The sequence below is a fragment of the Parambassis ranga genome, chromosome 20 (assembly GCF_900634625.1).
Source record: "Parambassis ranga chromosome 20, fParRan2.1, whole genome shotgun sequence".
NCBI classification, from domain to species: domain Eukaryota; kingdom Metazoa; phylum Chordata; class Actinopteri; family Ambassidae; genus Parambassis; species Parambassis ranga.
Genome location: NC_041040.1, coordinates 9115352 through 9130587, shown reverse-complemented (window position 1 = coordinate 9130587; position 15236 = coordinate 9115352). Strand labels below are relative to the sequence as shown.

At 41.3% G+C, this 15236-nt stretch overlaps 1 protein-coding gene across 2 annotated transcripts in view; it reads right to left on the bottom strand.

The window, feature by feature from the left end:
* Positions 1-10903: 10903 nt before the first annotated feature.
* The window catches only part of zfhx4 (zinc finger homeobox 4), a 75585-nt gene continuing 71252 nt past the window's right edge, over positions 10904-15236 (bottom strand). For both annotated transcript variants that reach the window (XM_028432423.1, XM_028432422.1), the window contains one exon: positions 10904-14774. In XM_028432423.1, the coding sequence (XP_028288224.1) occupies positions 13216-14774 (1559 nt within the window). In that variant the 3' untranslated portion in view covers positions 10904-13215. The remainder of the gene's footprint in view (positions 14775-15236) is intronic.

Sequence of the window (15236 nt, the reverse complement as noted above, 5' to 3'; positions counted from 1 at the left end):
ATTCCATCATAAGATGGCTGCCTTGGAGAAAAAATGTGAGCTGCAAGGCGCCGCACTGCACCGCAGTGGTGATTTTGCATTTTAATGGTACCCCTCCTCTCCTTCTTACATCCCTCTTCCCTCTCAGTTGGTAATTCTGGTGAGTTGCACGCTGGTAGGCAGAAAACCACCAGCTACCTCACCACAGGAAGACAGACTGACACAATTACAGAACAGCATTTCCAGGGTACGTCACCTGCCAACGGCTGCATTTGAATGTAACTGAGGATGAGACAAGGGGGGGAGAGCAAGAAGGGAATCTGTTAAGAAGTAGATTGTCTTTATGGTACAAAAAACAGCAGAGGACAGCCTCACACACACACAAAACACACACACATAAAACTACATTAAAAAATACTCAAAGTTCAATCACCAGAAATAGAAACAACAATACAACAAACACAATGATCCACCCATAGAAAAGTGCACGAAAGCCAGTTAACGGCACACAAGGAAAGAACACAACACTTTGTCCTTGAGAGGGTCCAAGACTTGGTAATCATATTCATTCATTCATTCATACATATGGGTGGAATACATTTGCTCCATCTCCGCTCGAGTTATTGCATGAGTGCTGATAAAAACGCAGGACAAAAAAAAAGAAGACGACACAGGGAATGAATATAATCTCTGAATAAAAACCCTTTTTTTCAACACATTAATATGAGCTGACGGCAGGTTGTACATTTAGCATTACTAATTTTGTCATTGTGGCTTTTACTCAACCATGTTTGAGTCATGATACACCATCATTCTGATCACACTGATAACTGATGATCAGATAGATCACATCACATTAGATTCATATTTTCTCCAACTCTAACTGCAATTCAGCATGTTCCAGAGAACATTTTCTTTTCTTTCTCTAATGAATGTAAGGAAAGCTAGCTACTGCTAACAGTGCTAAATGCTGATACACAATGGTCTCTGTGTAGCTCACAGAGTTTATGGGATACATATTCAGTCACATATGACACGAGCGCTGTTTGTTTAGAAAGTATCCGTGCAAACAGATCATCCCTGTTAAGATCTGCGTCAGAGGGACTGACAGGAGAAGCTTGTCAGTACAATGAGCTAACAATCGGACACACAAAAACACATGGGCTGTGTTCGAAATCACTCACTCACTCCCTACTCCCCATATGGGGAGTTCAATGTAGCCATATAGTGAACTCATTGTGAAAGCATTTTCAGACATTTCGGACACTACCTCTGTGATTTTCTTTCGCCGTTAATGACGTCATTGCTGTTGCAAAGTAAACGAGCCGATCTCTGCCGGCTAAACAATCTCTGTTTTTGGCAAAACATAAATAAAGCAAACACAACCAGTCACGCTACATTCTTTAAACCATCATTATATTTATAAAACAGGTGACGTAACTTCCGTTCCCATTCTTTTAGCCGGTCTGCGCAATGCATGACGGTACATATCGCTAAAAGTAGTGACCATCGGCTGGATGCTACTTTTCAAGATGCATTGTGGGATACATTGAGGGCCCTATATTTTTTTTCTTTTTTCTTATACTTTAATAATCCCAGGGAAATTGCTTAAGGCTGACAGCAAGTAGCGCCACACACCAGTGAGTGCACTGGAGGCAATGCGCCTTGCCCAAGGACACACAACAATGACTAGGGAGAAGTTGGGATTGAACCACCAACCTTCTGGTTATTGGACAACCCTGCTCTACTGAGCCACTGCTACCCCCCCATATGGGGTCTATAATTTCTCACTTGGACTAAATACACCAGGTAACTAGACACAGGTGAAAACAATGAGGACACAACGAGCAAAAGGAAGTAATACAGACTGAGACATGCTTACCAAAATAAAACAGGAAGTACAATGAACGAGAAAAAAAGGGACAGAAAGTTTTAAAGATTTTAAACCAAATTAATAAAAAAAAAACAGAAACTAAACATTATTATGAACAATATTCCTCAAGAAGAACAAAAGGTCAAGGGTCATGACGCAAGAAAAGAAGTTTTCAGAACAAAATATATTACTAGTCATGTTTTTAAGCCATAATTACTCATATGTTCTCTTCTTTTGTTGCATGTAGAAGGCTGTGAGTGCAGTAAAAAGCCGGACTTGTAAATGCTGATAAACGACTCTGAAGGATGTGGTGTGACCTGTTTGCATGTGGGCATGATCCTGGAAGGCGAGCGTCTGATCACTCTGTGCTATGAAATTCAAACCTTTTGTGCGCATGCTAGCCAAATGCTACATCAGATACTGGAACGACAATACAGACGAGCTTCCCCTCCTTCACACTCTGAGTGTGGAGGAAGGAGAAGGAGGACAGGGAGGAGAGCTGGCTCGTAATGGAATCATTTCTTATTTCTTGTGATAGGAGTTTTTTTTTAGTATTAAAGAAATAATGACAACAACACTGTTCAGCCTGAAAATGGGAATAAATCCTTTGTTCAAAATTTCAATTAGTTTTGTTTTGGAGCTTTAACAGTTGTGTGTTTCTCACATGTGTAATTACACATTAGAAATCACAGATGAGGTGCATGTCACCGCCATTCTCTAGTTTACAGCTCATTATTTGTGTGTGTGTGCTGATGTGCCTGATTTACTGGACATATGAAGCCATTTGTTTTTTAAAAGCTGTAACATTGTGCTACTAATCTGTGTGTGTGTGTGTGTGTGCGCTGAGGAAATGGGAGGGTGAGAGGAAGGCTGCTGCAGCTGTTGCCTCCAAAACCATAATTCATTGTTGGTCATGCTACAATCTAGATTACATCTCTTGCAGCTTAAAAGTGTATTTCCCCATAAACAGCAATCTACAGCTCATAAAAATTCATTCTGCTTCAGCATAAACAATCCCCTTGTCCTCTCACCCCCCCTACACACACACATGTGTGTGTGTGTGTACATGTATTTGTCTGTATGGCATAAACAATCCCCCTATACTCCCGTCAGGAACACAGAGTGATCCATCAGTTTCTCCACAGAAAACCAATTTCACTGGAGATGTTCAGTTTTTCTCAAGACACACACCACCTATCGTTGCAGTGAGAGAGAAGAGAAGGGGAGAGGGACACACACACACACACACACACAGAGAACAGAGGGAGATAAAGAAAGAGGAAAAAGAATGGCAAGGAAATGGAAAAGAGAAGAGAAAGGGACATGAAGCAAAATGGAATGGAGAGGGGAGGGGATAAGACAATATGAGACAAAATAAGATTTTGACCCGTCTTGCTGTGTTTAATAGGACACACTGTTATTATTGCCGTCTCATCAGTTCAATATTGCACGTAAAAACCGTTCATCTGTTGCCCTGCACTCGTATGAACTGGGACTGGCCTGTCAAACAGGCTTTATGTGAAAAAATACAAATAAAAAAAGACACAGTTTGAGTCTCTAAACAGTGGTGTTATAATGATAAAAAAAAGGAATAAAAACTGAAGGGGGGAAAAAAAACAAGAATTTCTCGCTTTTGACCGTTAAAGCTTGAAGTGTGGAATTATGAGCGAGGAGCAAGGCACGCTGTGGCGGCCCAGTTTTTTTTTTTTGTGCCGCGTTGAAGCAGGGCAGATGACAACATAATTACAGAGAGTCATCTCATAACACGTGATTAAACAAACAATGCATGTCGTCTCCTCCTAAGGTCCCTGTTTCTGCCGTCTTTTGTTTTTTGCTGCATGTATTCGCTGAATAGCGGCGCTTGTGTTTCACGCTGGCAGGAAGAAGGAAGAGAAGGTGAATCCCTGCACACATATATATGTTTGTATATACCTATGCAGAGATGCAGTCTGACGGATGCATCGTATGCAGGCAAACAAGAAATGAACAGGCTAATGCATCTTTGTAGTAATGGGTCTAAGTTAAAACAAGACGAGAAAGGCCTTCGTTTTAGAGGAGCTGCATTGCTACTAATGACTAGAGGGCCTCCAAATGACATCTCTGCCTATTATAACTTGGAGATGGCTCTTCTGTGTTTTTAAAGATGAATGCAAATTAAAAAGCATTAGGCTACATTCATTTGCGGTCTTTGGCATATAGGCCACTTTTGGTCCGAGGGCCACTTAAGGCTGCCTTATTTCTTCAAATGACCTTGAAATCAAAGAAAGAGCAAGTTTTAATGATTTAGAGGGCTCTTAAAGACTGGAAAGGAAAAGCAACACAGGGTCTCATTAAAAATTTCATTTAAACATTAAAAAAGCTTTTTGTTACAAATGCTGCTGCCAGGATGTTGAGTTGATATACAAAGAGGACCTCAATAATGTCCAGCGTCCAATCCCACGTCAACGCATCTCCTCATAAGTTCATTGCTGAATGGATAAATAACAGAGCATGCTTATTTGGCTGCTTTATAATTTTTTTTTGAGAGACCTGTGTGTGTGTGATGAACAACAAGCTGTGGAGCATTGTGATATGGAGCAGGGCCTGTGAATGACCTAGGGAATGCATAGTGTCACTTTATATTTAGCTTCCATTTCCTCACCAGCCGCTCTTCCCCTGCACATGGTATGATTTTGTTTTGTGAGCGTGCATGCATGTGTGTGTGTGTGTGTGTTTGTGCATGAACAAAAAGTGAGACATATCCCATCACCCCCTCAAATTCCTTCATTCCCTCCTCCATTGCTCCCTTATTTCCCCAACGACTCGGCGCGCCTTGTAAAAACCTAAAGCCTGGCAGCTGAGCGGCCTTTAAAATGTAAAGTAATATTACCAAGCCTGACACCATGATCTCTCTTACTGAGGTATTGTTTCAGAGGTCCACTGAATGTAAAGAAAGCCATGGCTGTGGAGAGCTAAGTGGGTGTGTGCGCCAAAAATCTTCACATTAAAGGTAACAAAGTAACACCTTCCTCTGCCAGACTCCAATCTGACGTAGCATCTAGTATGTCACACAAAACGTTAGCTGCCATGAGTTGAGAATCAACTTACCCCACAGAAATCCTATCGCTACACTCACCACACTCTCAGATTCTCAGATTATTTGTTAGGCTACGATCTCAGCTCCATGTGATACTGGTGCATGGAAGCAGAAGCATGGCAAGAGATCCATGCTAGGCTAACAAACCAAACCTGGCTGCTCAGCTCCACCATCAACTACCAGTCAACTTGACAAGAAGTTAGAAAAGAGCTCACTGGACAGACACTAAAAGACCGGACACTCACTTGTGGTCCACAGTGTGTGATGGTATGTGCTGGTGTTAGCACCAGAGCAGCCACAACATGGTAGGCAAACTAGGCAATTGCCTTGGGCCCCGTGTGGGAGAGTGTACCCCCCCCCCCCAAGACGGACGGTCAGTTAGCCCCAACATCCAACTACAACTATTCTGGCCCAGTGCAATGACACATTAAAGACTCTCCTCCCCCCACAGGGCGATGTGTGGTATGTTCAAACAAAAGGATGAAGCACACGTACTCTTCAGGCTTCAGGAAAAGACGGCAGAAGGAAGAAGCGGAAGGAAGGAGAGAGTCTTTAACATACCTCACCTTCACCATACTCCACCACACGTTTTGTCTACATCATATCAATTACAGCACTGTTAGAGACGTGGCACTTAGTGTTCACCACAAGGTCTCCTTCCATACTGCAGCTTGATTGTTCATCTCATTCTAAGTCGCTCTGCAGAAAAGCGTCCGCGAAATGACAGCATAGCTGCTACGCTCGTGATACTTTGGCTTGTTTTGTCTCATTCACAGGATTTAGCATTAAGTTAAGTGGTGATGTCACAACTTACTGTAAGAGTTAATGATCTCTAAACCACAGTTTACATAGTGTTTATAAGTGTTCAGGTATTTCTTACTAATACCTGAACACCTAACATGGTCCCTTCTTCTTACAGGGCTCCTAGCAACAGCGCTGGCTACACACTTACTCCAGAATAGCTCTATGATACTTAAACAACTTGAGCCCACAGGCCATTATTTCCACTCATTCCACTGATGATGTTTCAAACTTTTCTTTAAAACAAACTTACAGATTGTATCATTAGGCCTTTGCACTCCAAATATGTGAGCAACTAATAACTTCAACACTGTTTGTTTGTTACAGGTGTTAAAGCATTATAAATGCCAAGAAAAAAAAAAAGAAAATGTGTCACATTTTTTTTTTCAGTTTTTATCATGTGGATCCAGCCCCTCCATAACTTCACCTCTCATGTGTTTAGTTATTTACAGCCCTGACAACAAAAAGCCTTGAACTGTTCGGCAAACTACACAGCACCCTTTGTGTCACAGGCAAAACAGGAAATCAGGCTTTTGTCCGCCCGAGATGGCATCAAAAAACACCTTGTTTCATCTGTCTTAAGCAATCCCATCTTGACGCCTTCACACGTCCCCATGTGGGGCTGTGCCGCTCCTCAGAACAGATTGGGAAACAGCACGATCTGCCGGGGAAGTCCCAGCGGGCTGCCATAACATGCTCGTTTGCAGACGCACCTCAGTTGCACTGAGCCCATGTTTGATTTCTCTCAGGTCGCCCCTCCCTTTCTTTCTCATGCTCTCACTCTCACTTTACTTCTATCACTTGCTCATTTCACTGTCTGTATCACCTACTTTCTTTCGTTCCATCTCTCTCTCTCTCTCTCTCTCTTCTCCTCCATCCCTGACACTCAGGCTCTGTCAACCTGTTGGCCTGTCTGTCTTCATGTCTTTTTCTTTTCCTCTCGGGCCTCCCTCTTCTTTTTCTCTCTCTCTCTCTCTCACACCTCCCCCTCCTTCTCTTTCACTTTAAAATACGTGTTAGTTGGCTGCATGTCTTGTAGAAATGCCAGCAGTGATTGTATCCTTCATCCACAATGCAATAATAAGGCAGGTGCACTCCTGCCCCCTCCATTTTCCTCACCTTCTTTCTTTCCTTTTGTACCTTGAGAAATGAGGTATTGCAGCAGTAAACACTAAAGGCGGGAAGGCCGAAGGAAAGATACACAGAAAAAAAAAGATTAGATTGCCTTTTTCATATGTTAGTTTGTGTGCGGCTTTTGTTAACACCTGGCTAAGTCCAAAGAAAACGCTGCTAATGTTTATTCTCCGTGTTAAAGAATGCACTGAATTGTACATTTTGTTGCCTATTTTTTTGCGTCTTCGTCCCCACTGATGCTGTGCTGCCAAGTGTATAAACAATATTTATATCCTCATTTACCAAAAAAAAAAAAAAAAAACGTACACTGGAATCCCTCATGTGAGCAAGAAAAGTTTTGCTGTACAAGTTTAAAAGTTACATTACACCTGTTAACCAGAAAACAACAGGTTCTGTTTTGGTGCATATATACCCCCAAATACAGCTAGCAATAAATAATAAGATTTCACGTTGAGTATTTTGTGCACGGGGGACAATGGTTCCCTGATTTCTCAGGTGTAATGCTTTGGTGGATGAATCGCAGGTGTAGGAGATATTGTGTGGTGGGGATGGAGCCCAGGTGCTGGGAGTTATTTCCAGTGTATGCCGTTAATCACCGAGCAGACGCTGAAATATGGCTCGCATTTTAGCGGTTTTAAAATAGAGTTCCCTTGACTGCATATACTTAGCTAGGGAAATAATAATAATAAGGGCAAGAGGAAGTCAAGAGACTATAAGAATGTTTCAAATAAATGTGTGTGCCGCGCTCCTTTATCAGCAAATCTGGTCTCAAAGTCTGGAACATAATAGGACCTAATTCTGTATGCGTGATAATAATTTGACAGTTTCAATTTCTACGCAGATATCATAACTTTGATGAGTTCTGGAGCTGATTATTTTTAAAGAATTTAGTGTGAAAATGCAGCCTTCTCACTAAAAAAAAGGGCAGATGAGCTTTTTCCACATTAAAAGCATCTTTTTTTTCACCAGCTACAAGAGCGGTAGCGGTACAGGTGTGTGTCTGAATACCTACTATTGATTTGAATTCCAGAGATGATACATGAACATATTAAGGGATAAATAACCACAAACATAAAGGCGGGCATGCTCCGTCTTTCTCTTCATTTCTGCCGTGATTCTTTGCAGAGTCAGAATGTCACAAAGGTTTACATCAGAAAGAGACTGTCTAAATATCTGATGATAAGCTGTTTATCCTCGTTAAATGATGACAACATAGCAATGCCAATACACGAGTGGCCTCAGATGTGATGTTGGTCAATATCTATTGACAGACAAATCATTGTTGTTGTTCTTTGGTTTCGTCATTGTCCAGGCCCCAATGCATGAGGGGCTAAACTGGGAGTGAATGTGATTGGATTTTCGGTCTCCATCATTAAATTCCCATGCGGGGAATACTAATTCCAGTATTTAGTGCGGTGATGCTAGGGCTTGCTTTCATCTTAAACTGATTCCAGTCTAATTAGATTGGGCATGTGGGGGGTGGTGGATGTATCCGTCTGGACTAATCCCTGCCTCTCTGTCCCAAACATTGTATTATCCAGAGAAAATCCATTGGCTGCAGGCTATTCAAAGCCAGATCTGCCTCCACTGCAGCCTCTGTACTGTATCATCTGGAAAGCTGTGGCTAGAAGGGCGCACCGTGCAGCGAGGGTGGAACCTAATGGTCATGAGTGATGTATGGGTTGCAGAAAACGCCATTTAGAATTTACAGTAAACCTTTTATCGTGTATTCAGGGCAAGACCGCTCACTGCTGTGGCCTCTTTAGCAAAAGCTGCGTCTAAACTACTATGAACTACTCTTCTATTCAGTGGCCCTTTTCATTCTAGGACAGTGCAGTTAGGTAGTCAGATTGGGTGGCCCCAAAAGGACGCTCACATCCAAATTTAGTTTTTAAGGGTTTTTTGTTGTTGTTGTTGTTGTTTGGCCCACAAAAAGCTAACAACAATACACTTGTGCATACACCCTGCACACAATCACACACAGATCACACTGTCATCCAGCTTGCAAATTGCTGGCAGACCACAGTGAAAACACAGTGTAAAGAGGTCCTTCTTCCAGGCGCTGGGAAGGCCAGAAAAATGAAAGGCCTTCAGCCATTGTTCTCCACAAAGGTCAAACGCAATTCAATCCCATAATATGGAAGGAGGGGTGGGCTAACTCTGCAACTGCCCGTGCTTTAAGCAGGAGCAACAGGAAACGGGCCATTCAGCAAAACAGTTGCACCCTGTGAGCTGAGCACATTCGTCAAAGGCGAGAGGGGCGAAGTCAGAAAAGAGGCAGGAAGGGGGGAGAAAAACGCTGTTTTTGAAGCTTTAAAATGTCGAACTTAACGTGCGTGGACGAAACAATAAAGGCTGCGACCGAATCAGAGTGCAGAGATCCTCAGCTCCCCTTCATATTTTGATGCCCTTGTGAAATTTCATTAGATGGATTTAACAACTTGTGAATGTGGGCTTTCTCTGTGACCCTGACACCGGTGGCGGACACGTCTCGCTGGCAGGGTGTGATATATTGTGTTGAGGTTTTCCTGAGGTGCAATTTTTAATGTGACAGCTTCTGTTGACCTCAGATCTGAAAAGTCACCCTCTTGTCTGACACTAGCATCCATTTTGCTTCTTAATAGAAATTTAAAAGCGGCGTACAGTCCTGCAGCACAAAACACAATTTACAGTCCGCTGCATGTATCTGTGGTATGTTTACAGGGGTAGTAAATGTTCTGTTTCTTTCGGATGTGGCCGGACATCTGTTAATCCATGTTTGTGATTTATTATGGTGGACTTTAGCCCTTTAACACACTGCACGGGTTTGAGAGCAGCACCTGATCAGATCCAGATTAGCGGACACTTCCAAACATAATCCCCTGCATCTGCTTAGAATCAGATTACCACAAATAGCATAATGACGGGAAATACCCATTATATGATTTAGAAATTTTGTCTGTCAGTGACTGGTATGACAATTACTAGTGTGGTGTTGACACAATCAGTACAAAACATGTTTTGTTAATAACACGGCAGAGACCTTCCTTTGGAGAACACACAAAAAAAGTTCTCCAATAGTGTTTAAAAAATAAAACTCTATTGGAGAATGATCAGGTTCTAATATATATAGAACGTAAACATCATGATTTATCACACAGCCGTGTTAAACACTCAGTTGTGATTGTTTAATTGTGGCATTCTGTGATAAAAATCATTTCTGGGTCGCAAACCACTGCTGCCGGATGCAGGGAGGCTTATTCAGATCCGCGAAAGACATGCAGGAAATTTCATTTCGTATCAACATTCAGTGTAAAATTATTGATCTTTAGGAATTAGCTGTGTAATAAGCTGGATAATGTGCAGAAATCCAGTTATTAAAGCAGCAATAATAACCCCTTCAGGATGGTGAAGGTGTGGAACACCCGGTCAGGGTTAGCTTTGCTGCAGTGGCCGGCTAATTGCACATTATCCCTTACATAATATAACAAGCGAGGAAAAAAAAGGATCTTTGTTATATCTGATAACTTAAAATAAAACGAAAATCATGTTGAGTAAAGAATTGAATGAACAATATTTGATGACACCAATTTGGTTTGCAGATACAGTTTTTAATGTATCACAACAATGAGCAACAAACATACTTGATGAACTATTTCCAGAAGTTGTTCAAATACCATCTACAATAAACGTCATTTCAACTATGACAACAGGTCTGTGACAAAATAAAAAAAAAGGTTTCAAAACCATGTTATTACCGTGATACGGTACAGTTGAGACCTCAAACAGTACAGTAACAAAAACTAATGCGACTACTCTCTATATATAAAACATCAATAACATTTTTGGTTTAGTTTATTTAAAGTTTTAGCCATAGGGGCTTCTTCTTATTAAAACCTCAGGGTGCATTTCCTATGTAACCCAGATGTTGAAGAGTACATATTGTGTAGGATATGATTGCGCCATGAAAATCCCTTTGACATCCAGAAGAACAATTCCAATTTCAACCTTTTGAAGGCTGTCCCCATAAACATGACACAATCCATCCATTTTTTTTTTTAAAAAGTTCTTTTTTTTTCTTTTTGGCTGCTGTGCAGTTGCAATATCTATGTACAGTTATGTTGTTGGACCATCCTTTTTGTTGGTTTGTTAGCTTTTACCAGTCCTTGGTGTGGAAAGCGTCCTGTCTCATGCTAGCATCTTAGCACACGATGCTAGCTGACAGTTCAGTCTTATAATGCTGAGCCACAGAGTGGGGAAAAGGCAAAAAGCCAGAGTTGTGAAAGCCTTTGGAAATCAGGACAGTCGCTCATGTTTGTACAATGGCAGAATTGCACCTTGGGAGGCCAGGATGTCTCTTATGAAACACAATCGAAAAGTGTCTTCAGGAATAAAGTAAATGTAAAATACTAAAAAAATCAAAAAATAATGACATTTAAAAAGCTCACACAGAAAATTAAAAACTGACATTTTGCTTTAAAACTTTGAAAAAACAAACACCTTTACAATAATAAAACATAAGAGGAAATGTTATTTGATTTCATTGTTTGAAACAATAACTAAGCATGATTTGATTTAACCTGTCAAACAGTTGCATTACATGCTACTTGCTCATCTCAGAATAGGAAATACCAAAAGCAATACATTGTTGCATTTCTTCATATTAATAAATTTGTACCATGCACAGCCAACTACGAATATGTACAACAGCTTAGCTTTCTTTGTTCACAAGCCTTTTTCTTTCATACAAATAGCCTTCTGTTACTTTGGAATGAATCACACTGGTTACCAAACTAGAAAGTGATTCGTAAAAAATTGAACACCCTTTGACAGCTTTCACATTCTTAGTTCCATAGCAAAATAAAGACAAAAAAAAAAATAGCAAAGCAAAGCAATTAATGGATCAGTATTTTGTCTGGTAGAAAGTTGAGAGAATTTATGGCAAGCAAATTAACATTACACAGTAGCAGCAAAACGTTGTAAGGTAATACTTTGCAATGTTGAGAAATCACTAAATATGGAAAAAAAAATGTTGACTGTAGATAATCAGAAGTGCCCAGAGAATTGATGGAGGGACGTTAACCTATGCAAATGGCTGCGTATAGGTGTAACACTGTTTTCACTCCTACAAGTACATGAAAATGTATTTTTTAATATACACAAATGCTGTTGTCCCCCTTTTAAAGCAGCAATATTTGCAAACGTATAGCAAATGATCATACCTTTCTTTTTTTTTAACATTGTGACCAACTTGTACCTTAACAGTTTCAAGTATACAGTACTGCTTTCATGGATGCACCAATTGTTAAATAGGTCTCTAGATTGTTAGGCATCAATCCTGTAACAAATATGGACCAATATGCTGCTGCAATAGACACAAATAATAATTAAAACACAAAACATACATACATACAAACAGAAACAAATCTATTAAATTAACAAATGGCCTACTCAAATAATAAAAAGACAAATTAAAAACAAAATAAGTGCACTATAGTCCAGACACAAGCAGGTACCGTAACAGTACAGCAATTCACAAATGAAAAATGTTATATTCACATAATCCAAGAGAGTCTATCAAAACTAGAGTTATTACCTCTTCAGAAAAGGGTGTGAGCAGAGGTAAAAGTGAGAAGGTAAGAGTTGGCACAGATTAGTATATACTACAAGAAAAAAAGGGGTGGGTGGGAAATAGGTACAGCTTGTTGTAATACAAACTGGCAAACACAGGGGCATCATACACATTTACTTCACCATTCTAAATTCCCTCAGTGGCAAAACCATACTGTCTTTGTAGGGCAAAACTAAAAGGATATGCACATCGTCCATTGTAACAGTAATATTGTCTCTTGGTACTCTATACACATCAAGGAAATGCGTCCGATAAAGCTTGACATGTTTTGGTTATAAGCCAAGTGTACCCAGGCTTGTTGCTGCTTTAACAAATGAGAAATGTATGTTCTGACCTGAGAATTTAAAGCTACTGAATTACACCTATCTAAACTAAGAGAGATTCTCTTTGAGGGTTCTGGATCGTCATCCCATACAGTACATGCTAGCATTTGGAAAACAATCCAGCTGAGGTGCAATTTGCTATCGTGAGAGTTTTTGGCTTGAAACAAGCTCCCCCGAGGGAGCCTGTGGGATTTTTTTCCTACTCCATGTTTTTGTATACAATATAAGCTCAGTCAAGCATCTGCAACAGTTCTGTCCATAACAAAAATCAATCAATATCTTGCCAGCATATCAATATGGGAAAAACAATCCTGAGTCAATCATTTGGTACTGTAATTTTTTGGGTTAAGAGAAACTTTGGAACTGCAGTTTAAAAAGTCTTATTTTTTTCTTTAAGCAAGGGATCCTTTTGTCACTCCTACACACTGAACATATCCATTCTGATACTACTGAAGCTCGCGTCTAGGCCAGAGGCCGGCTTAGCCTTGACTTCCAACGCGTTATCTAAGTCATCCAGCTTCTGGCTTAGCTCATTGTCAGACTCATCTGAACAACTCTCGGTGGGTAGTGAGGTTGGAACCCCTGAGGTGCTGCAGGAAGTTGAGGTAACCGTTGAAGGTGAGGAGAGGGGAGGGGGAGGAGAGGCAGACGGGGAGGAGGAAGCAGCTTTCCGGGCTGTGGTGGCCTGGAACAGGACATTTGGCCAGGACTTCATGGACAAGCGAGAGAGATGAGGAAAGGTGTTATTAGAAGAAGCTGCAGACTGCGAGGTAGATGTGGTGTTAGGAGTAGGGGAGCAGACAGAGTGAGGTAATAATCTAGTATGCTCTTTGGCATTTCTCATTGCTTCTTTGATTGTTTTCTCTTTGTGCAAGCTCGACTGAAGGTGTTGGCCAAGTGCTTCATTCCCGTTAACAACCACATTGCAGGCAACACAAGTGTAGTTGCTCACTGCTTTTCGAAGCACTGTCTCTTGCGGGTCAGTAAAAGGATGTCCGAAGTAACAGAAGGACTTCTGATGACGCACCACTGAATCTTCGTCAGCAAAAATCATCTGGCACTTCCTGCATATAAACTCATGCTTGACGGACGGTACGATAAAAGCGTCTGGAAAATCCATGGTACTTTTGGTATCTGTTTTCGGTTCTTCTTTTGTGCTTTCTGTTGAAGAGCCTTTGTTGTTGTCACCCTTAGCATCTTTAGCTTCTTTTGGTTTGAAGGAGTTGGTTGTGGTGCTCTGTATGCTCTGGGGTGTCTTCATTGCGGATGTTTTCTGCTGCTGCTGTTTCTGCTGCTGCTCGAGTTGCTTCTGCTGCTGCTGCTGCTGCTTCTGCAGTGAATCCTGGAGGGACTGCTGGTACTGCTGGTACTGCTGCAGGAGAGCAGTTGGGGAGAGACCGGCGGCCATTGCAGCTTGTGGCACTGCTGCTGGGCCATAAGGAAACAGGTTCTCCATTCCACACAGTGGTGGGAAGTAGCCCCCTGCCTGGACCCCTCTGGGAAGCTGGGGAGAGAAACAGTTGGGAAATCCAGGAAGAAAGTAGGGCAGGAACTGCCCTCCCAAGAAAGCGCTGGGATCACCTGCGGCAAGAGCATTCTGAAGGGCCTGAAGTTGCGCGACATCCAGTTGAGTCTCACTTCCTGATTTTCCGGAAGCTGGACATGGTTTCTCCGTTTTCTTGGCCATGCTGGGGGTCTCGGGGCGTGAGCTGCTTTCGTTCTCTCTGTCCTTCACCTTCATCTGAGGTGGCTTGTCTCCTAGTTTCTTGCTGCTGTCTCTCTCTGAGTCTTTGCCTTGCTGCTCTGTATGGTGTACTGCTGCCAAAGGTGTGGAGGGAACAGGAGGAGGAGGAGGTGGAGGAGGAGGAGGAGGAGTCTGCAGAAGAGTCTTGGATGGGGTAGTGCTGAGAGACATGGCAGGAGAGGGGGTGGCTGGTGTAGGGAACCCAAGCATGCCAGCACCGGGAGACGCTAAAGCTGAAATACAGTGGTATATAAATATGGAAATGTTCAATATTTAAATATTCAACCCCAAATCACTGTGGAAATTTGTTTGTATAGATAAAGATGCCTAATTTGTCACTGGCATTTTGTTATGGATCAAAACTGTTACATGCGCTTTATGATAATTTCATTTTGCCAATATATTATAATATAAATATACCAAACCTACAATAAGGGGGAAACAAATTCAAACAAAAGACATGATATAAATACATTTTGTTGTAAAAAAAAAATCTCTGAATTAGCAATTAGCAGTTCAACTTCAAAGCTGACATTATGCATGCACTAACTTCCACCATTTTTCATTTTAAAATAGTTTTAAAAAATAAGACTTTTGACAAACACCACTGTGATACAGAATAACCAGTAGTCTAGTAGAATAAAATAGTGCATGATAAATCTCAGTTCATAAAGCTTCTAGTCTCTTTAACATTT